At 44.0% G+C, this 23,513-nt stretch overlaps 1 protein-coding gene across 6 annotated transcripts in view; it reads right to left on the bottom strand.

The window, feature by feature from the left end:
- Nucleotides 1–480: 480 nt before the first annotated feature.
- Nucleotides 481–23,513, bottom strand: part of oxr1a (oxidation resistance 1a) — a 169,442-nt gene continuing 146,409 nt past the window's right edge. For 4 of the 6 annotated variants that reach the window (XM_069143460.1, XM_069143459.1, XM_069143457.1 and 1 more), the window contains 10 exons: nucleotides 22,356–22,540; nucleotides 19,651–20,330; nucleotides 17,115–17,280; nucleotides 13,840–14,005; nucleotides 9,347–9,427; nucleotides 7,814–7,939; nucleotides 5,830–5,982; nucleotides 5,609–5,704; nucleotides 3,353–3,426; nucleotides 481–2,605 (listed from right to left, as the gene is read on the bottom strand). In XM_069143460.1, coding sequence (XP_068999561.1) covers nucleotides 2,470–2,605; nucleotides 3,353–3,426; nucleotides 5,609–5,704; nucleotides 5,830–5,982; nucleotides 7,814–7,939; nucleotides 9,347–9,427; nucleotides 13,840–14,005; nucleotides 17,115–17,280; nucleotides 19,651–20,330; nucleotides 22,356–22,540 — 1,863 coding nt within the window. In that variant the 3' untranslated portion in view covers nucleotides 481–2,469. The remainder of the gene's footprint in view (nucleotides 2,606–3,352; nucleotides 3,427–5,608; nucleotides 5,705–5,829; nucleotides 5,983–7,813; nucleotides 7,940–9,346; nucleotides 9,428–13,839; nucleotides 14,006–17,114; nucleotides 17,281–19,650; nucleotides 20,331–22,355; nucleotides 22,541–23,513) is intronic. The other 2 variants (XM_069143462.1, XM_069143458.1) reach the window with 1 other exon arrangement.

Genomic DNA, 23,513 nt, shown 5'->3' with positions numbered 1-23,513 from the left:
GCTGTGTTTTAGCATTTCAATTCAGAAGTTCTAATGGAACATGATGAATTTGGTATTAAAGTCTATAGCAGCAGTTTTTATATCTTCGCCTTTAGAAACACAGCCACGGAGAAAGTGTTATATTTTCAACTCATAACAGTGAAATCACCTTTTAAAAATGATTTCTGCTTCTGTAGCAACATTAAGTGTTTACACCAACAGTGGTGAACCATGTTCAGGATTAGGCACACTTTAATATTTATGATGCATTTATAAATGTATCAGTTCATCATTAGGATTCCCTAATTCGTGCAGTGAGGAACTCCAGACTCCATCTGGGTATCTACAACTACCTGGTCACCAAGTACTAGTGACTCAGCACAATATAAACCACCGATTACTGGCCATTTCTATTGGTCACTGTCCATCCGCCACACCATTTCACACGTATGACCCGCAAGTAAAATAAAAGAAGCATCGCAAAATCAGATATATCCCAGGTTACAACAATTAATTCAGCTTTATTGTTATTTATACATTACTGATACATTGTATTCTGGTGAAATAATTGGAAGAATGATCCATATTATTCTTTGTGACTTTCCACGAGGACACAAATACTGGTGTGGAAGACCAGAAAAGGGGGGAAGAAAGCTCCACGGAGGGAGGGTGACGCCCTGCACTGTACACACTTCCCTCGGCCCGCCATCCTCTGCCTGTCGGAGGTCAGTCTGCCTGCATACCTACCTGGACCTGCTCAGACTCACCTGGCGGCCGGCGCAGAGAGAAACCCAGGCCCGCTGCCCTGTGTGACCTCGCTCAGCCCCTCCCCCCTCCTGCCTTTGAGTAATCCTCCTTTTTAGACACAAGAGCATTAGGACGTACCCCGTTGATATGGGTAGCAGCAAGCTTTCTACTAACGGTTAACATCTTAATGGTCTAAAACAAAAACAAAAAAAGTACTGTACAGCTACTGCTAAGAGAATCTAAGAACCTGGCCATGACGCTTTTACACCAGATTAAAGTGCTAGAAGCAACCCACCAATCCACACTTTATTATATATATATATATATATATATATATATAAATTATGTATTTATATATATATATATATAGGAACAAATCTACTATTTTAACATTAATTTACAGGGTAATATACATTATATAGTAACAGCTGAAATGATCAGCACAAAGAGATCACTGTCACACTCAACAGCAAAATATATATGATTATACAAACCCATATATAATCATATATACCAATATATAATTGTCATATATGCATGTAAAACAGTTAACCACGTCTCAGGCTTTTCAAATGATACCCGGAAAAGCAATTGTGTATCAAGACGTAAAAGCTTTACAAGTTTGTCTCTTGAAAGAGCGACAGGCGGCAGCAAAAGTGCCACGACCTGCGGGTTATTTGAGGTCACAGGACAGTTATTTGCATATTCCACAAATCTATTGCAACACGTTACCGTCTACGAACAGTACAGCCAGCATCTCGCGAGAGGAGCTGGTGTTAGCTGGACTCACACGTACACCCACTGAACAGAACATTACGACGATGGGTGGTCAGATTATAGCTATGTGCTTTCAGATGGTGTGCTATGACAGTGAACAACAGGAGGACTACAATACACGATACTCTATAAGTTTAGCCTCAGAGGACAACCCCGGACTGTACTGTACTGTACTGTAATGTAAAAAGACTGCCCCCCCTCCCCCCCCTTCACTACACACACACAGCAAATATTCTCCCTTCTCTGAGTTAAGTGTGATCGTATCCTGTTGCTGATGTGTTCGTGTATGTGCGTGTTCACCACAAATCACCACGTGTATTTTGACACTCCACCATCACCAGTAATGGAATGTGTTCAGCTGCTGTCTCCGGTCTCTCCCTCCGTCGAGGCTGACAGCACAGCGAGGAACATCCCACTGAACGGACAAAGTTCTAGGAGGGGGGGGTCTGAGAGGGCTCGGGGGGGTGGGGGAGTGGGGTGGGGGTGGGGGGGGACTCTCTGAGGTTCTGTTAAGTTCTGACGCACCATCTGGACCAGCAGGGCAGTTGTCCCTTCTCGCAGCAGCCCCAAACCTCATCATCATCACCTCCTCTCGGGAGAGAGGAGCTCCGGTGGTCCTCCCGGAGGCACCGCCCGCCTCCCCTCCCCTCCCCTCCCTTCCCTTCCCCTCCCCTCCGACACCAGCTCATCTCACCGCCGCTTCTTTACACTCTCCCCCTACTCTGCAAAGACGCTGCACAAGGCTGTAACAAGATACACACATAGGTAATTTTTCACAAAGAAAAAAAAGCTCCGTAATAACTGCAGTAGTAACGCACAACAAGCATCCGATAGCGGGCTTCCGGCCTGGGGAGCCCTGGTGATGTGCAGTTAGGTTTGGGACGTTCCATTGTTCTAAAGGAGGAGGACTCCTCGCTTTGCCCTTTGCAGGGCTTGTTTTTTTTTCCCCTGTGGTGCACAGTTCGGTTATTCAAAAGCCCAGATCTCTATGTCCTGCACATAGAAATCCTCCTTTTTAGAGAGCATGGGGTTCCCGAATGTTTTACAGGAGTGACTCCTGCCGTGGTAAAGGTCTCCGTCCAGCCACAGGCCAAACTCTCCGCTACAAGAGAAGAAAACACACAGTCACCACCTTTATATTTATTGAAGTCTTTGAGGGTTTTTCTTTCCAACAAGTGAGCTTTTAAACTGCATTATTTCATGATGCCTTCAACATGAAAGTGGCCTCTGAACCCAGACACCTGCTGTTCACAGCCCTGAGGATCAACAACTGTCAGGTGCCAACAGTTGGTAATATATCCGAGTGTGGATCGGAGAGTTGTGATGAGCAGAGGGAAGCTGGAAGCGCGTTGAGGACGTATTCCAGGTTACGTCACTTGGTCTACATCAGCAGCAGAGTCGGACGTGTTTGTTCGCTCTCTGCTCAGGTTTCAGGTTCACGGTGAATCTGACGCTGATGACGTGGAATCCTTCCTCAGAGGTCGCAGCTTCGCCCTCCTCCGTGCACATCACAGCACCTCAGACCGCTTCGGATTTGCACTTTTACTTCTTCTTCGATCGGATATTTACCGGCTCATAACATTTATCGTTAAATTTGGCCATTTCAAGGCTTATTTCATTCAGGAGATACTTGATCTATTTAAGTAAAACTTACAGCAGGAGTACTAAACATGAAAAACATCAACTCGTACGAATCATTTCTGGCGAAAAGAAAACATGTTTTCCTGCATTCAACACTTTCAGCTGTCGCAATAAAACGGCAATACGTCCTCTGAACTTAACGGAACTGCTTCAGCATCTTCGCTGCCGCAACAATCGTCACGTTTCTGTTTGTAGACCTGTGGCTCACCTTCCTCCACCAAAAGCTAAGGAGTCCATATCTCCTTTGATGAAGAACATGTTGTCACCTGTCCACTTGTACACCTGTTGGGCACATAACAGAGCACGTGTTAGCGTATGAAGTATGACATATTCAATGTTGACATCATCTAATATTCTCTGTCCAGCAGACTTTATCTTGAGGACAGGACGGGTGCATGTTTGAGGATCCAGCAGTAACATCCCATTTCTCGACATCCGACTGCCGAGTAGAACCGTGAAAGTGTTCCACGGTGCCGTGAGAGGAACACGCGGGTCGGCTCTTTGATGGAGGTCCGACTTTTGAAGAATCGAACATCGGAGCGCCTTTCAAGCTGTTCTGGTAATTCTGCTTGTTGTTTGTAGAGAAAGGAGTGCAGCCAGATCCGGTCCATGTGCTGCCCTCAGCCTGCTTATCTGTGTCTGCAGGCGTCAGTCGAGCTGGCTTCTAGTCTCAAAATATTGAACCTCTTCAGTTGTTTAGAGAACATGGAGCTGCATGTCTCTGATCTGCGCTTGTCGTCTCCACCAACAGTTCTTCTCTTCTATCTCTATGCTGTCCTTTTCTCTCTCACCCCAACCGGTCGAGGCAGATGCTCCGCCCACCTCTGAGCCTGGTTCTGTCGGAGGTTTCTTCCTGTTAAGAGGGAGTTTTTCTTCCCTCTGTTGGAGGTTTTTCTCCCTTAAAGAGGAGGTTTTACCTCCTAGCTTATGTGGGAATTGATGAATTGTTGAATTGTTGAATTGATGAATTGTTGAATTGATGAATTGTTGAATTGTTGAATTGATGAATTGTTGAATTGTTGTGTTTCTCTGTATAATATTATAACGTCTTGTTGTAAGGACTTTAAATGTGTTAAGTGCCATGAAATAACCTGTGTTGTGATTTGGCGCTATATAAATAAAGTTGAATTGAATTGAATTGAACACTTCAAAGGAGAAAAACCCTGAGACTTGTGTCATGTGCAAAGATGAACAGATATTTCCACAGCGAGGATTCTGTAAAGATGATTTAACTCTCTGCAAGAAGTATTTACAGTGAATTCATCGCAGTCTTATTGTCCACACAACAGAGCTGTTTCATGTGTGTGTTCAGATGCTGCTGCCACTCTCTGATGTATGACATACTTCACCTGTGTTTTTAGGGGCAGCAGAACAACAACAACAACAACAACAACAACATTTGACTATACGCAGGTTAAATACTGAACGTTTTAGCTCACAGTTGCTTATTTACACAGCGAGCAGCATCCATTCGGAGTTCAGATTCCCCTTTCAGCTGCGTTCTGCGTCTCTGCCGACTCACGATGGACATATGTGACTCTGCTTGTAACTAACTGCTCCTTTCTGTTCCCCGGCTCGCCATCGACTGTTTGGTGCTGGACAGGGAATGCAATCCGGAGCTTCTCCTCTGAAACAGCTGCCCGCTGCAGCTGGAGGGGAGGTTTGCTGAGTGAACCAAACGTTGGGGCCACAAAGGTTTTTGTGGAGCTGATGAGAACTGCAGAGGTTGCGTGTTGAATCTCTGTGTGCTTGTCACCAATATTATTATACAAATACTTGTCAGTGCAGCTTTAAACCGAGATCAGCCAAACATACTGTGCATCAGTTATCCTGGATGTCCTCCAATAATGAGGGATACTGAATCGGGCTGTGTCCCAAACTTTTGATACATTTATGGATGCGACACCGTCACTGCAGTAAAATCTATTATCAAAAAATGCTGCGTCATTTGGTGTTAAATTGTGATACCAAGGCGACATCCATACTGACAAGATGTCGTTTTAAAATGCACCGTTTCCACAGTAAATGTTGTAAATATCCTCAGCGTCAGTGAGCAACCTGCCCACTTCCACAAATCTTACATTAGGACGCTTTCACTCTTTTCATACGAATGTTTGCCCACATATCTGTCTGAATTGTGTGTGCTGCTGTAACTTTAGGACTCTCTGTGCTCAGTAGCATTCACTGGGAGCATGTGAGGCGTTTAGGGGACATCAGCAAATTGTAGTTATCTGGTGATAACTTGCAGGTTTAGGGGATATGTTTATTGTGGCCAAAGAAAAAACACAGGGTCACACTCTCCCCCTCTGAACTGCATGAAATCTACAGAATTGCGCCATAATTTGTGCTGCAATTTTCCTTTTCTGAAAAATATTGAAAATTCCTGGTCCTAATACTGTATATTGAGAAAACTGCTCATTCAAATGCTGAATATTTTGAATATTTGCTGAGAAACGTATCGTACCTCAAACTCTGGGTTGAAGCTGAAGAGGAAGGTCTCTCCTGTGCCGTAAAAGCCATCGCTGACCTTAAAGGGCTCCGATGCCAACGCACCAAACACCTGCAGAAACAGCAAACGGAAGAAGAACACAGGAGGAGGTTTTACAAACTGATCAGCACCATAACTTGGTCCCAACAGAGAGCCGAGCACCAGGCCGCTGTGTTTCTGTTAAACCTGCAGCTTACCTGGCCGTCGCTGTCTTTAATCACCATGAGCACCGGGGTGTCCTGGCCCTGCATGGCTCTGTACAGCGACTTAATGCTCATGCCGTGCTTTGACGTGCCAAAGGCCAGCGTCCACGGGTACCCGATGGTCCGTGGTGGGAGATTCCTGGCAAGCTGTGGGGAGAAAATGGAACAAAAAAAACAAAAAAAAAAGAAGTAGCGGGATGGAGAAAGGAAGAGGAAAAAGAGAAAGAAATTGAAACGCAGAAAGGCCACAGCCACCAATGCTCAATTACATCTGCAGCGACCTTTTAACACCATGTGGCGTTTAAAGAAGAGTAACAGGGCTCCAAACACCAAGAGCAGTCTCCAGAGAAAGAGAGGTCCAGCACTCCCTGAGAGAGCCGGCTGCCCTGCTGCTGACAGACTGAAGGATTAACAGCCGCTGTGCTGCACGGGGAGATAAAGCCCACAAAGGCGCTGGAGGAGCCGCGCTGCGTATGCTTCATTTAAATGGACAGATAAAACAGACACGGACTAAAACATGGAATTAAAGTGACAACTCTTTATAGTATGCTGTTTCCGCTGCGTGGAACAAAGGCCTTTAAATGTTCTGTTCATTCTCCAATAACTCATCAGCCACTTTGCACTTTTCTTGTTGGCTCAGCACATCCTACAGAGGTGGAGCTGAAGCAGTCGTGTAATCGGCAGGCTAGAAATGAAGCCCGACTCGGTTCACCTCTGCACTGCTGGGAGCCGAGCCGAGCCGAGCCGAGCCGAGCCGAGCTCTGAGCTGCATCCTCAGGGTGATTAAAAAAAAAAGCCACATATTGGCATCCTATTGGTTAATACGCCAACTGGGAGCGTGTTAACCTGCAATGCCTGCGAGGCATACACCACGCTTCAAAACAACATGAAAGGTTGGACTTGGAAACGTCTGTTCTGTCTCTCTCTTTGATTATTTCTGACTGTTTGCGCCGCTCTTGTCTGTAAATAAATTACTCACAATCCATATCGATTTTAAATAATTCAGCACATAATAAATAAAACGGGACGTGTTGTTGTAACTCTGCCACAAATCAGAAAACCGACCAGTTCATTTGTTTCGACGTCTGATGTAAAGGAGGCATCAGGTGACCATCAGGTGCCGGCTGCTCTGTAAATACTATTGTTTCTGCTGAATGTATTCGTTTAGCCACCAACCAACTGTTGGACGGGCCGCTGCATGTTTAATATCACAGCAGTAAAAACATCTATTCCCCGACTGCACTGTGTTTGGAAGCGAAATGACCAGCCTACCCTCGGCATTTACATGTTAGCTTTCAAACCCAACATGACGGGACACACAGGCTGCACACAACATGAGAATACCCAGTGAAAGAGTCGAGCTATTTGTCTCATTGTCAACATGTTAAAAGGAAAACAAACAAACCCAACAATGTCTGACTTTCCTATTGTGTGTGTAGCTTTAAAAGCTGTGAGACCATTGGTTTCTACTGAAAACAGGTAATCACAGGTAATTCATTTATAATAGTGTAATTCCATTTCAAGAAAGGCTGGGTAATTCTCCAACAGCTGTTGTCTTTAATCAAACTTAACGTGACAGGTGTAAATAGAGGAACTGCTGGGGACTATTTTCAGCAGTGTATTTATACACGTACGGCACCAGTGAGTATTTACAGTAACAGAACAGCGAGCGTGGCACCGACTCAAAATAACTATGATGTCCACTTTAATGAAGGAACATGTCAACCAATGTGACAGAGCGGCGCATGAATGTGTTTTAATAGTGTTTAGATAACAGTATTGTTCTGTGACACAGAGGAACAAAGAGGAACGAGATGTATCAGGCTTTGACAACACAGACAATATTAATAGAATCAGTTCTTTGTTGGTTTCGGTTTTCTCAAAGGATTTGTTGAGATTATGTTATTAATTAAAGTTTGATTAACACGGATGCAGTTTAATGACTCATATACTGTATGTGGATCGCAGCAGCCTGTACCTTCTCTATCTGGTCGGCCTCCAGGAGATCACTGGGTTCTCTGAGGTTGGGCTTGAACGTCTCGGGCTCCAGCTCCGTTTTGATGGCCGTGCCATGCTTGGAGTTCACCTCTTCCTTGGTGGTGATCTACAAGTACAAGCAAATGTTCAGAGACACACACGCACTGACAGGGTTTGACTTGCAGAAAGCACCAGCACCGCATGGGTTCAGGTGCTGTCATCCATCTAGCACTTTGTTTAGCATCACATCGGCCTACTGATAGAACAGGCTTGACTAGACCGGCTCTGTACGGCTGTAACCATTGACAAGCTGCAACCTGTAGTAGGCTGGGATTATTTTTACACCGAGTGAGGACTGGAAAACATAAAAACGTAGCGGTAGATAATGAATTCTACGGAGCTTAAAGGGTTCAGCTACACGGGTCAGGGATAAATGCTGGATGACGGGGGCAGCATGGGAAAACTAGCCTTAAACCAAAGCCCAACCTCAGCAACAAAAACTCTCATTTAAATTTCTCCTCCATTCGGGGGTTCTGAACCTACAAACTGTCCTGCCGAAATTACAAATGCAGTGTTTGCTAGCGACATACTGATAATCCAACAATTTGATGAGGACAGCTGAATATCTTCCTGCTACTCTCTGATGCCAGATGACTAGGACTGCTTTTGGAAGAAGTGGGTGAGCGGGCCGAGACGCTGTCTGGGAGAGGAGAATGCAAAGTGAATAGGAAATCAACCCAATGAATAATTTGCACTCCACTGTTTGACATTTTCTCTGACCAACGGACTGTTTGGGTTATTTATCTTTCTCGATAACAGAGGTTGATTGTGGAGCGCTTCGCCACTGGTGGCTGCGATGCTCTCATGTTTCAGGCCTCATTCAAACAGAGCCGACTGGCATTGTCCTCAGAAAACTTCACTCACCCTGTCAGGGGAGTCTTACTTCCACTCTCTCACCAACACACCGCCTCTTTGTCCTTCAGTCCTCTGACCGTCTCCTGATCTGTCCTTAAACAGGCCTTCAGTCTTTGCATTCAGCTCATCTCAGCATTAAAGGCAATTGTCTTTTTAAGAAAAGTCAATTCTTATAGAAACGGCCCTCGCTTTGTGCCTTATATCCAATTTCACATATCTGTCTACAGCCAGCAGTTACTACGTTATAACTGATCTGCTGGGCTGAAGCACTAAAAAAATGTCAGAGAAGAAGGAAAGTCTGACACACGGAGATAAGACTGCCGTCACGTGAAAACCTCCTCACTCCAAGCAAGCCAACTTTCCTGTAATGAAGCGATAAACACTATTTTCAGTCAAATGCTTGACAAGTTATTTCCAGTTTATCTGGTCTAACAACTTTTTCAAAAGGTTTTGAGAGCTGAAACTACTCAACCCATGATGTTTATTTAGATCAGTAGGGACATGTGTTTCTGAGGTCAGTGTGCTACATGAGCAGGATGGAGCCTAAAGGAGGCCATGTCGGCGTGGACAGCAGCAGTACTGGGCGGAGCGGAGAGGAGAGGAGGGGCAGACAGGGCACCTGGAGTCGTTTGCAGAGCGAGCGCAGATCTTCGCTGTTTAGCGCATCGATGCGACGGTGGTACTCCGTCAGAGACACTACCTGGTAGTACAAAGACAGGAACAGGTGGAACATAAAACTCTGCCAGTTCTATTGCTGGCCATGGGGAGAAAAGGATGAGTGTTGATAGGCAGTATGTGCACTAAGTAGTGTGATGCCGACAAACTTAGCGCTCCTCTTTACAACAGGGCGGATGTAAGAGTTGTGAATAAAACTCCAACACTAAAGCCCTTGTTACGCGTTTACTTTGAGTATCAGAGGAGGGGACGAGGTATTTAAGAGCGCTGTCGTTTTGCATGTTTGTGTAATACGTTTTGCGTCACCAAGATAAGATGTTTCTGTTAGTATAAAAAGAAAAACTCAGCCTGACAAAAAACAAACAAACAAACAAAAAAAAACCCTGCTGCAGCGGAAAGTAAACCGTTAGAGGCCTCTCCAGAAACACACAAGATTTTGGTGCTTGAACATGAAACATAAACAACACCAACTGCTGAGGCCTGACTGATGCAACAATACTTGCCAAGTCCACGATCCGTTTGTCAGGAACAACAATCCACTAAACTACAACCCAGACAGACCAAAACAATGACCCACTCAGCATGGCTACATTCCAGCAAAGCTGCACCCCATGCTGCTGCTGCTTTTTTTTACTGCTGTTGTTACTATTATTTTTACTATTGTTGTTACTGTTGTTTTTACTGCTGTTGTTACTATTGCTACTGCTGTTGTTACTATTATTTTTACTGTTGTTGTTACTGTTGTTTTTACTGTTGTTGTTGTTACTCCTGTTGTTGTTACTATTGTTTTTACTGCTGTTGTTACTCCTGTTGTTACTATTGTTGTTACTGTTGTTACTGTTGTTGTTGTTACTCCTGTTGTTACTATTGTTGTTACTGTTGTTGTTACTATTGTAGTTACTGTTGTTGTTACTCCTGTTGTTACTATTGTTGTTACTGCTGTTGTTACTCCTGTTGTTACTATTGTAGTTACTGTTGTTGTTACTGTTGTTGTTACTCCTGTTGTTACTATTGTTGTTACTGTTGTTGTTACTCCTGTTGTTACTGTTATTGTTACTGCTGTTGTTGTTACTCCTGTTGTTAATGTTGTTGTTGTTGTTACGATTGTTGTTACTGTTGTTGTTACTCCTGTTGTTACTGTAGTTACTCCTGTTGTTGTTACTGTTGTTGTTACTCCTGTTGTTACTATTGTTGTTACTGTTGTTGTTACTCCTGTTACTCCTGTTGTTACTATTGTTTTTACTGTTGTTGTTACTATTGTTGTTACTGCTGTTGTTACTCCTGTTGTTACTATTGTTGTTACTCCTGTTGTTACTGTTGTAGTTACTGTTGTTGTTACTATTGTTGTTACTGTTGTTGTTACTCCTGTTACTCCTGTTGTTACTATTGTTTTTACTGTTGTTGTTACTATTGTTGTTACTGTTGTTGTTACTCCTGTTACTCCTGTTGTTACTATTGTTGTTACTGTTGTTGTTACTATTGTTGTTACTATTGTTGTTACTCCTGTTGTTACTGTTGTAGTTACTGTTGTTGTTACTCCTGTTGTTACTATTGTTGTTACTGTTGTTGTTACTCCTGTTGTTACTATTGTTGTTACTGTTGTTGTTACTCCTGTTGTTACTGTTATTGTTACTATTGTTGTTACTGCTGTTGTTGTTACTCCTGTTGTTAATGTTGTTGTTACGATTGTTATTACTGTTGTTGTTACTCCTGTTGTTACTGTAGTTACTCCTGTTGTTGTTACTCCTGTTGTTACTGTTGTTGTTACTCCTGTTGTTACTATTGTTGTTACTGTTGTTGTTACTCCTGTTGTTACTCCTGTTGTTGCTACCGTTCTTACTATTGTTGTTACTGTTGTTGTTACTCCTGTTGTTACTATTGTTGTTGTTACTATTGTTGTTACTGTTGTTGTTACTCCTGTTGTTGTTACTCCTGTTGTTACTGTCGTATACTCTACGGAGAGCTGCCGTTGGCGTTTAATGGTCCACTGTGTCGTAGTACAGGGAAGATTCAGAAAGACTTGTGCATGAGGTAAACAAACACAACAGCCAGAAATACACACAGTCATGTACACAGGTGTATCTTACAATAATCTTCCTCACACAAGTCGTTTTTACTAAATAAACTAATTCGGGGCAAAGATGTCAGGAGCTGCTTTTAATTACTGTTTTACAGCTGACCTTGTGGCGACTGGTGTAAATAACTTTTCTGGTAACAAGCTGCCTCTTTACAGGTCTCAATAATGCAGCAGAAAGCGTAAACTACAGCCCTCATAAAAAATACATCTGTGCTCCTCTTTACCTCCAGCTGAAGGTACATGTCGCCCTGGATAGCGGTGAGCTAGCAGCACGCTGGCCTTCAGAAGCTGGAGCAGAAACAGACTCATCAGTGATGCTGCTGATCAATGAAGGTCAGCATGGGGACGACACCGGGGAGCTGGCTGCTGTTTGAAAGCTACTTTACCAACAGCAGGGTGTGTGACAACTCATCAAAATGTAACGCAACGTTAAATAAATGAGAGCCACCCGGCAGCTCCGGAAACTTTCACCCAGTTCACGGAGCCGCACACACGCCCGACGAGGCGGTGCCAAGAGGACCGGCGGCGGGAGGAGAGCTGCGCTCTGGCGGGAGGAGAGCTGCGGAGGAGCCGCTTTGTTCAGCATCAGTCACTGAACAACTGGACCCGACAGGCTACCAGGGCTAGCAGGCTAACTGGCCGTGCTAGCGAGTTAGCACGGCTGGCTAACAACAACAACAACAACAACAACAACAACAACAACAACAACAACAGAACGTACATACGTCGCTGGAGACAGAAAACGTGAAGTGAGTACAAGCAACATACACCGGTGTACTTAGGGGTCAGCCGCTTCTCCTGGTCCTTCACCCTCTTGGAAAACATCTCCTGCTTACTGGGCGCCGTTAAAGCTCTAAAGTCACATTACAGATCCGTGAAGTTCCCCCGTGTCGCCCGGAGACAGACGGACGGACAGACGGACAGAGGGACAGACAGAGAGACAGACAGACAGCCTGCTTCACTAACATAGAAGCGGTTTTTTTTTTTTTTTTCCCAAAGGGGTCTTGTCGCCGTGCGATTTGTGTGACACCGCTGAAGTCCAATCACAGTACGGGACGGGAGGAGACCCGGCTTCCTATTGGTTAAAAAAACAACGACGATGCCGCCCCAAAGCAGACAGAATTTAAAGACACAGTGACACGCCTCTCCCAGGAGACACATCTTCTGGGCTTTAACACATACTGTTCCTCAATGACGAAACAAGGAGGAATAGATATAAAGCTCTCATTGAATCAATAAATCCGAAACTCATTTTTTTCTTTAAAAGTCTATTATGGCAATCTTAGCACTAAACAACAAATAAATTTAGTATCAAGAATTTAAATAAACTTCCTTAAAGCTGTATGAAAATAGGTGTTGCTTAAAATTCATGGTTCAGGTTCCTATTTACTTATTCAGATGTAATGGATCATGTGGCCTCTGTTTGCCAGAAGTCCAGGGACAAACAAATCAGTCCACTTTGTTTCCTACATCATTCATTTACATTAAAATTTAAATGCAGGACACTGCTTCCATCGTATCTATTTCTTCATACAATGAATGACTGCATCCTTTTCATTATCCACAGGCTTGTAAACAGTCTCATTTGACTAAATCCCATCGACCTGCCCAAGAAGTCGAAAAAATGTAGATGAGCAACCTTGGTCTATACTTCCTGCTTCCTACTCTCATTTCCACAATCTGTAAATTTACAATAAAGGTTAGTTTGACAAAGAAGGAATAACTCACATCAGTGCCACATTTTTTGGAGATTTGTCATAATCCAAAACGCATGAGCAACTCATAAAAGTGTTAGCCTTTTTCCATTCAGCAAAAAAAGTTGCCAAATGCTGACCAACACAGGTGACAGTCACACATGTGATGAAACTATAATACAGTGACTGAGAAGAATAAACAATTACACAAACATGCAAAACACTTTGGTTGGAAGTTCAGGGAAGCGCATTTCCAAGCAAAGAAAGTATTCACACATCTTACATAAATTACATGTGATCAAAAATTGACAAAAAAATGTACCATCAAAGAAATATGCAGTGGTTCACAAAAGGTACAAAATACAGAAGCAGAATACAAAACTAAAGCTTCACAACTACAAAATTCAAATGGTTTACAAAACAATATCAGCACAATACATTTGCTCTATGTATTGCATAATGACAGCAAATCAACAAAATTACTTAACATTAAATTTCACACATAACAATAAATTAACAATTACACCAAATAAGATTGTAGTTTCACGGGATATGGATTATAGCAGAGTGGGAGCTGTACTTAATCCATATCTGTGAAGCTGGAGACAACACATGAGGCGCACTCTAGGCAAGATGAAGTAACAGCTGTGGCTGCGTAGACCTTACCTCCCATTCCTTCACATTGAGGTCAGTGATGAGCTCGTACTCAGTCGTTTCTGTCACCTCATTCTTCTTGACGACCATGAAGCCGGGCTCTTGTCCCATCCCCCGGACGCCCTCACCGTACATGTCCGGGCTCCACTGCATGAAGAACACATACAGGTGGTCTGATCTGAGGGAAGAAACACAGGGGACAGAACAGATTGGCTGTGTGCGATCACATATTTTGCAAAGCATTCCACTAAATTGTGCTAAAGTGTGGTTACCTCATGTTGGAACAAATATTCCTATAATATTTATAGTTAAATAATATAAAACAGTTAATTGAATTTGTTGGCCACCCGTATTACCATCGACAAGGGCAACTGTGTTCGCTCACAGCTGCTTTACATCTCAAGGACACGGCAACTTTAGCATTAGTATTAGGAGTTGTGTTTCTGTACACACAACGATTCCAAGTCCAATGTTCATTCTCGCATTTGAGCTCTTTTTTTATTTTTTCTATAAATATCTCCACCATCTCCTGGGATAAATAACTGACTTTGTAATTGCTAAACAATCACATTACATTACATTTCATTTAGCTGACGCTTTTATCCAAAGCGACTTACAATAAGTGCATTTCAACCGTGAGGGTACAAAACCCAGAACAACAGGAATCAAGGAAATACAATTTTCTTCAAGAAAGCCAAACTACAAAGTGCTATCAGTAAGTTCCATTTTAAGTGCTACTAAAGTTCTACTGTTCAAGGTAAAGTCGGAAGAGGTGTGTTTTTAGTTTGCGGCGGAAGATGTACAGAGTTTCTGCTGTCCTGATGTCGGTGGGGAGCTCATTCCACCATTTAGGAGCCAAGACAGCAAACAGTCGTGATTTTGTAGAGTGTTTAGCTCGCAGTGAGGGAGCAACAAGCCGATTGGCAGATGCAGAGTGGAGCGAGCGGGCTGGGGTGTAGGGTTGGACCATGTCCTGGATGTAGACTGGACCCGATCTGTTCACAGCACGGTACGCAAGTACCAATGTTTGGAAACGGATGCGGCGGCTACTGGTAACCAGTGAAAGGAGCGGAGGAGCGGAGTAGTGAGTGAATTTCGGAGGTTAAAGACCAGTCGAGCTGCTGCATTCTGGATGAGCTGCAGAGGTCGGATGGCGCCAACAGGTAGACCTGCCAGGAGGGAGTTACAGTAGTCTAAACGTTTCACTATGTTTGCTGGCTGGTTCCTATCTTTGTCATTCTGTCATTTGGTAGAGTACAGTGGACGTATCAGAGGTTGTCTGCTGAAAACAGCTGCCCTTGGAAAAGAGGTTGATAAGAAAAACTGAACCAAAACAGTAAAGCTGTAAAGTATTTAAACCAAAACAATGAGCTCAAAGATGCTAAAAAAAAAAGAAAAAAAAAAAAAGAAGCTCCTCGGAGCAGAGGAAGCATTCAGAGTTGGGCGTTAATTCTCTGCGGCTTTTTCAACATCGTTCACATTACACACAGTAATGAGACCCATTGTTGACATAATAATATCGACAGAGCAGGTTAAAAGTTAGTCGTAGTCAGTTTGCTTAAATCAAGGCTCTCTGGTGATCTGCTGCTGTAGCTCTCCAACACTGGGACGATCATTTTACCCTTCTGCCTTCCTTGCTAATCAGTCATGACACAAAAGAGGAAGCTGTTTTATGTCAACTGTTATATGATATGATAGTATGTACTGTTAAAAACATCAGACAACACAGTCAGTCTGTGTCGTGCTCTGCTTTGGCTGGTGGACATGAAAGAGTTATGGCAGACTGAGGCGGTTGAGCTGTAGTCAGTGTCCTGGTTGTCTGCGGCTCATTCAATAGCCTCCTCTTCTTCCCACGCTAATGCCAGGACACTTAAAAGACACATCATGCGGGTCGCCTCCCATCTAGGTCAGGCTACATTAAGCGTCTGAGGGAAAGGACTGCGAGACACCGTGTCGACAGTCTGAAATGTTTATGATCACTTCTCCCTCACACCTCAGCCTGCAGCAAAGACAGACCGGTTCACAACAAGCAGAATTAACACGTGTGAGCTCTGCATTTGAATACCAGCTTTAAATCTGTCATGTCCCTGGGCAACGCGCATCACAGCAAACCTGTTGTTGTCAGGTGGGAAATGAAGTAGCTGAGCAACCCGGGGGATAAAAACAACAAGGCTTTAACAAGCACGACTTCATAAGTTCATAGCGACTAATGATGAGAGGGGAATTTCAGTGTCATTACTGCAATCAGGCACCCAACACATTGCAAGATGAGGCATTTGTGGTAGCATGACTAACTAAAAAGGACACGCCTGTTTGTCTGATTCAAATGTGATTATCAGCCTGGGAGAGCACCGTGTGTGCTGCTGCTGGACTTCTATAGATACATACTGCAAAGAGAAGCGGCACAGTGCAGCGTCTTTATCCCTTTGCTTCTTCACTTAGAAAAAGTAACCACACTGAACAGAGCTATGAACCAGCGTCGTGCTGCGTCCAATCGGCTGTAGATCTGGCACAAATAAATGGCTTTTTAAAGAAAAGGGACTTAAATTAGGCTGTTAGTGCAATTGGGATTAATTCGCCACATAAACATTCTACAAGAACGTGCAAGGAAGCCCATATTTTCTCATCATCATCTCCTTCCAGTGTGAAGAGCTCTAATGCAATCATGACTACTGCTGACTTGGCAGCGTTACATCCAGGCTGAGCAACGCAACTTGGAACAACACATAAACAAGCCGAGGCTATTTTCAGCTGATGTGAAACATCACGAATTTCAGCGCAGGTCAGAAAAAGTCCAGGAGCACATTGGTGAGTGAAACGCACACTGAGGATACAAATCATGAGCTTTGGAAAGAACACAGAGCGAGCGAGCGGCTGGCTGCAGCCGATCCTCGGTCGTGTGTGCGTCCCAGCGCAGACATAAAGTGCGTGTCTGTCTCCCTGCAGAGTGAATGAATAATAAATCATCGAGCTGTCTAGCAGAGGCAGCACAGGGAGATGGGCAGAAGCTGCAGTGGGAGACAGACCTGACAAAGAATGCATATTTGATTGGTTTCAAATATTAAAAGGACTGAAGGTGAGGTACCTCAGCTATTGTGGCTTGTTAGGAATTTAATATGGGTTCACTTTGCTCTGTGTCCATCTTAAATACTCCTTTATAATATAGGGCACAGCAGTGGTTATAAGATTTTTCTTGGCCTACTACTTAGGCTACCACAACCCTTATTTGCTTGTATTCAAATGCATCATGCCCGGGGAGCAGTGGAAGGTGAGGCGGAGGTACTGACCTCTCCTGCGGCACAGAGAACCAGTACTCGTGCTTCTTGCCCTGCTGGGCATACTGCTGCATGGAGGCGCTGGCGTTGGAAATGAATGTCTTCTTCATGGGCTTTCCCACTCGCAGACACAAGAACTTGTGAGAGCGGTGCTTCCGCTTCTCAGCAGACCCTGAACCTGGACAAGGAGGCAATCACAGAAACACAGAAATCAGCCAAGGAATGTATTTTGGGGGTATAAACTCTGTTGGCTGGTAGTTAGTGAGATTTGAGATGTTGATAGCAACATATTGTTATTTTATGAGTCAGCCAGGCTAGCTGCTATGCTAAGCTAAGCTAAAAAAAAAAAAAAGAGCAAAATGTCAACATAAGATTTTTTTGTTCTGGACCAAATGTCTAAAAAAAAACAAAGCACATCTTGCTGACTAACTGTTACTCTTCATAACTGTTTTTTTTATGTGACCTAGTTTGGGATTTATTTACTTGCTACTTCAGCGAGCATTAGTAATTCTGTGGAAGAAACACAACAGATGACAGAAATAAGTGGAGTAACACACTATGATTGATAGTGACACCAAGTCTTCTGCCCGTGGTACATTATCAGTGGCCTATTATAAGGTCAGAGCCGCAGGAAGCTGAATGAGATCACTGTGCCGGTGGCATCACACTGAGCCTGCCCCTGGTTGGACAGAAGCAAAACGCTAAATCATGAAGCTGCTTCCAGTACGTAGCCAAGTGGGACAAATTCATTTTTTGTTTAAATTCATGAATTCTGTATTAAAGCAGCTTGTTTAGGCTGTTTCTTGTGTGGCTTTGTTAATGTGCACAGAATAAAGGGCAGCCCTGCTGAGATGCCCGTGAATTAGAGCTGCTTCTGAAGCTCGGCTCTCTGTGAGACAATGATGTCCAGGGAGTAAACGGCAAATCTGTCTCTGACTGTCTTCTTGGGGAGACGAATCATTTTGGAATCACAGCTGTGTGTTTAAGTAGAGTGGGTTATATGGACACAACTAAGTCAGTGAGTGTGACAGACAGACAATAAGGCTGCCGTGTTATTTTAAAAACTACTAATAGTGTATATTTTACTGCTCATTTTCCCGCCTGCTTTTTTAGAGTATTTCGATGCAGTTCATGTGGTCAGGTGATCCATCACAGTGAACATCCTGCTACCCTTCATAAGGTTACGTGAAATCATGATGTCACTTTGTTACAGCTGAGAGCAGAAACTATTGTGAGACTTTGTGCTGGTGTGTTTAACGATAACCTGACATCTATAGTAGAAGCGCATTATCAATCTGTCATGAAATCAAACCTCAAACACAAACAATAAGACAACATGGACACTTTGAAAACCATGATGTGTACTCATGATTGACTGTCGAGCTGCCAGGAGATTATATTACAAAATAAGAGCAACAATTAGCTCACTGTGATGGACAGGACACCATGATGGAACAAATGGAAACCAGTGGATGTCTGGAAGGAGGAAAGCGTTCTAAAACTAAAAAGGGTGGCTAGTAATCTTATGTATTTGTGATCTGTAGTAAAAACGAGACCAACACAGGGGTATAATACCGGTGTTAGGGTCCTTAGGTTGAGCTTTGGGAGAAATCCTCTGTAAAAGCAAAAACCTTAAGGATACATGATTTCAAACACATTCAAAACTCGTTATTTTGGCTGCAATTTGTGGCCCAAGAAATGTGTCTAGGGATTTTTTTTTATGTGCACAAATATGCAGCAGGCTGGAGTGCAGGGAAATATGGGCTGGGAAGTTTGTCTCAGGGATGAAGATAAATCCTGGTCAAAAACATCAACATTGTTTTACGACTATGTTTTATTTTAAACCATTTCTCAGGAGGGTTGTTTTTTTTAAGATTCTTCATGAAATATATATAATCTTAAAACGTATACAAGTACATGTGATGTTAAAGCTGATGTTTTTCTCTTGCTGTCGTGTATGTTACCAGCAGATAAGTTTGATGTTTGATATAAACACATCTAAAACCTCGGGTCAATCCTTTAATCTTAAACATGCAGGTTTGTGCAATCTGTAGTTTGTCTGAATGCACATGAAAGCAAAGCCAGAGAAGGATGTGAAATATAAATATCAGCTGTCTGAATGCCGTCTCAGAAGGTGTTTTGATGTTGGGTTTAATCGTCACCGTGTTTCCCCTTTGGGCGCCAGGTGTGTTTGTGGCATTGTGCTGTTTGATAGGCTTTAGCTTATCACCCAGAGGAGTGGCCCCGGACCACCAGAGCCACAGATCAAAGAGCCACATAAAGCCCGGCTAGCTAGAGAGGATGCCATTTCCCTTCGTCTTTACGTTCTAATTACTAGCACTGAGGCAGAGTGGAAAGGGAAAGGTTATCAGGAGCCAACATGAGAGAAGCGATGCCGTAGCAGGCAGAGAGCAGACAAACTCACTTTGATAGTCTTCAGAAGAATGTGGACGGAGAGGAGCAGCTAAAAGACAACACAATGTCCTGTACCTGCACCTCCTGGTAGAAATGATACATTTCCCGACTGAAACTCAGGACGTGTGTTTACCCTCTGCAGAGTCCTCCGTGCCGTCCTTTTGCGTCTGCTCTGCGTTCTCCTTCTCCTCCTTGCCCTGTTGCATAGTGTCCGTTTTGGAGACGTCCGTCCCCTGGTTGGCATCTCCGTGTGGACTGGCTGAGAGGGTGGTGGTGTCTGTGGCACCAGTGGTGGCTGAGCTTTGGGACCCTGGGCGAGAGTTGCTGCTGCTGGGACCCTGGGCCTGGCTAGTGCTGCTGCTGGTGGTGGTGGTGGTAGTGGTGGGTGTGCCTGGTGGCTTCTCTGCGCTGTGCTGCTTGGACCCCATGGGGGACCGGCTATTCTTTTCTGTGGCGGTGTCTGGTGGATTGTCCTCTGCTTTCGCCGCGGCGGCGGGCTCCTCCGGCTGGCTGACTGAGCCACGGGCACGGCCTGGGGCCTGGGAGCTGCTGCCGGTGGCCTCCACCTTGGTGACGGTTTGCACAGACTCTGTGGAAGCGCCAGAGGACTTGTCCAGACGGAGATCCTCAGAGGACGCTTGCTCCTCCTCCCGGATGGGGGACAGCTCCGACTCGGTGAAGACATCTTCAGAGAAAGAGCCCTCGGTGCCGAGTGGGGCCTTGCTGCCGCTGTCGTTGGCCCCCGGCTCCCTCAGACGTTGCTCTGGGTCCTTCTGGGAGGGATGCCTCTCAGCTGGCAGAGGCTCCAGGTTACTGGAAACATGAAAGTGGTACAAAAGACTGTCAAAATAAAAGAAATATTCAGATGTTGGACACCTACAAACTACAAGTTCTGGTGTCAAGAGAAAGTTCTCGGTTGAGGCTTGACATTTCAAATCTTTTACAGACATCCTGTTTGACAGAATACTGTTTCTGTCATGGAGGTTTTAGTGAAAGACACCAGATACATTGTGGAAAATTTAGGATGCAGGTTTTTTTTGGGAAGACCTGAAATAGGGACTCAATTCTTCTAGTATCTTCCATTTTACGAAGCCAACTTTTTTTTGCATGTGTCTTGTGAGTCTGACAGCTTTTTGAAATAGCAAAACCAAACATATTTAACTAATAATCAACCATTTGTATGGTTCATAATTTCTTATTTATAGTGTCAGAGGCTATTTCTGCAGCACAACCCCATTCAATTTGAATGACACATTAAATAAAAGCAAGTAAATTATGTTGGTCACATTAATTTAACTTAATAATGCTGTCACACAAGATTGCTGCTTCTGCTCTCATTCTGTCTCTGAACGGTCAAACATAATTCACAAGATTAAACACGATAATTACAGGAGTACATACAGTATGTTCAGTTGACTGTTTAGCAGATCTAACAACAGCCCTGTAATAAAGCCAAACATGTTTTTTTTTTTTATAACTGTTTTAATGTTTAGTTTTTGATGAAATGGCAATTCCCATTTTAGATGATTGTGGTGATTCTGTGTTGTGTTTTATTACATTGACAGGTGTTTCTATTATTTTGTCCACCTTATTTACAGTGTGTCAATATAGGTAGGCTAAATAATTCAACACAAGGCCAGGAACAAAACACCTACAAGGAGAAAACTGTGTTTTTGTTTTGTGATTAATCCATAGTTGTGTAATTGCTAATATCCCAAACATCAAACTAATTTATTTCACTGAACAGGGGAACAAATTACTGCAAATAGAAATGTTGAAGTCTTGTTTTTGAAAAACTCAAAGAGGCTGCATGCAAACAAAACACTTGAGAGAATGACATCCTACAGGCACTTGTTGCTCAGCTGTGTTCAGACAGAGAAACAGCAAGAGAGAGAGAGACAGAGAGAGACAGAGAGAGAGAGAGAGACAGAGAGAGAGACAGAGACAGAGAGAGAGACAGAGAGAGAGAGACAGCGAGAGAGACAGAGAGAGAGAGAGAGAGAGAGAAAGAGCGAGAGAGAGAGAGAGAGAGAGAGAGAGACAGTGAGAGAGAAAGAGAGAGAGAGAGAGAGACAGAGAGAGAGAGAGACAGTGAGAGAGACAGAGAGAGAGAGAGAGAGACACAGTGAGAGAGACAGAGAGAGACAGAGAGAGAGAGAGAGAGACAGTGAGAGAGACAGAGAGAGAGAGAGAGAGACAGAGACAGAGGCAATGAGCCTCAGCTGAGAAAACAGCTGGGCACAAAAAGCACCCATTTGCCTGCACAATAACAGCTCCAACTCAAGCAGCTAAATACAGCTCTGCCACAGACCCTGCAACCAGCATGAGGAACAGAGAGAAATGGTTCATAACTACACTATTTGTCACTTGCATACATTTGGCTTTGGCAACATTAAATCAATAAAAGTAAAGAAAAATAAAAAACGGACAAATCTGTGGAGGCAACACAAGTGAATCCTGTGAAGTGGCTGCTTCCTCTTACATAAAGAGGTGAGAAATCACAATGTAGGAGGGTGCAGGCACACTTCATTAACCCCACTGTAATTGCCATTTCCTTTATATTTTGGTATGTGGGGGGGAGGGGGGGGTGATGACACTGTCCGATGGTTGCTAATGCAAACTGACAATGGGCGCAGTGGAGAATGACATTGATTACAGTGAGGTTGCTGCCTTTCTGTGTGGGTGAGAGACACATGGAAGATCAAAACTAAGAATGCAGATTTATGTGGAGGTAAATCAGAGTTAGAGGTCTGTGTTCACATTCATAGCTGCATATACTTTATGTAATGCCGTCCCCCTCACAGGAGCCATCTCCTACCACTACACGTATTCTCTTACTCGGGGACGGCCTCTCTGATCTTGGGGTCGGTGATCTCCTTGTAGATGGCGGCAGACTGCACCTCCTCCAGGGGACACATGATGCCGTACTCCTCGCACCCATGGGCCAGAACCAGGGGGTCCATCCGGTGAGGGTCGAACATGATGTTGTTGGGCGTCACCAGCAACACCCCGCTCACCGCACCCTGACAGCAGGACAACAGAGGCACAATGAGATCCATCAGACTCTGTTCCATAAAAGGAACAACTTAGCATGTTATCTGCCATAAAGCGCCTCCAGCGCACAAACAACTGGAGGCCAAATCCATTTCAGCACAAATGTCCTAAATCAAGTAGAAGCTATTGACTGCCAGCGCTGACCACTTCAGTGCTTTCATTTGGTACCTGGGAGTGAATCAGCAGTGGTTCAATGCCACGGATCTGTGTGTGTGTGTGTGTGTGTGTGTGTGTGTGTGTGTGTGTGTGTGTGTGTGTGTGTGTGTGTGTGTGTGTGTGTGTGTGTGTGTGAGAGCAGGTCAGCTGCCGGGACGGACACACACACACACACACACACACACACACACACACACACACACACTTTGAGAAAGGCTGTGTTTATTTCAGTTTGGGACGTCCTGGCAGCCGGCTGCCATCATGCTGACTCTGATTCAAACCTCGACCAACAACCACAGAATGTATGCAGTTTTTCGTACCTGCCAATCAGTTGTTTTTATTCTCTCCTGAAGTTACTGATTAATTATGGTACAAAAGTACAAACTAAATATACAAAGATCTGATCAGACTTAGATCAGAAGGTAAAGAAGACCCGAACACAACATTTAACCGTACTTTAGACCTTTTAACATCCCGGACTTGTAAAACACTTCAAGGAGCTGCAGACTTCCCGGTTAAAGACCATCTGAACAACATGAACTATAATCAGCTGAATTAAACTACAGTCAGCAGGAGAGACGCTCCTCTTCATGTGCTCGTCTACAGGGTTGGTCATGTCTGCTCACACACGTGCCCACAGACATCAGGATGTTTCTCTACTGCTTACTGTAAAATCTCCATTCCTGTTTCTTAAATTAATAATAATAACAACAACAACAACAATAAGCATAATGATAATACGATAAAGACAAAACTTGGGAGGTGTGGAATAATTAGAAGGTATAA

Source organism: Embiotoca jacksoni, unplaced genomic scaffold (assembly GCF_022577435.1).
Source record: "Embiotoca jacksoni isolate LCO1_2020_lvr unplaced genomic scaffold, fEmbJac1.0.p SCAF_11, whole genome shotgun sequence".
In the NCBI taxonomy this organism is placed as follows: Eukaryota; Metazoa; Chordata; class Actinopteri; family Embiotocidae; genus Embiotoca; species Embiotoca jacksoni.
This window is presented reverse-complemented; position numbering and strand designations above follow the sequence as displayed.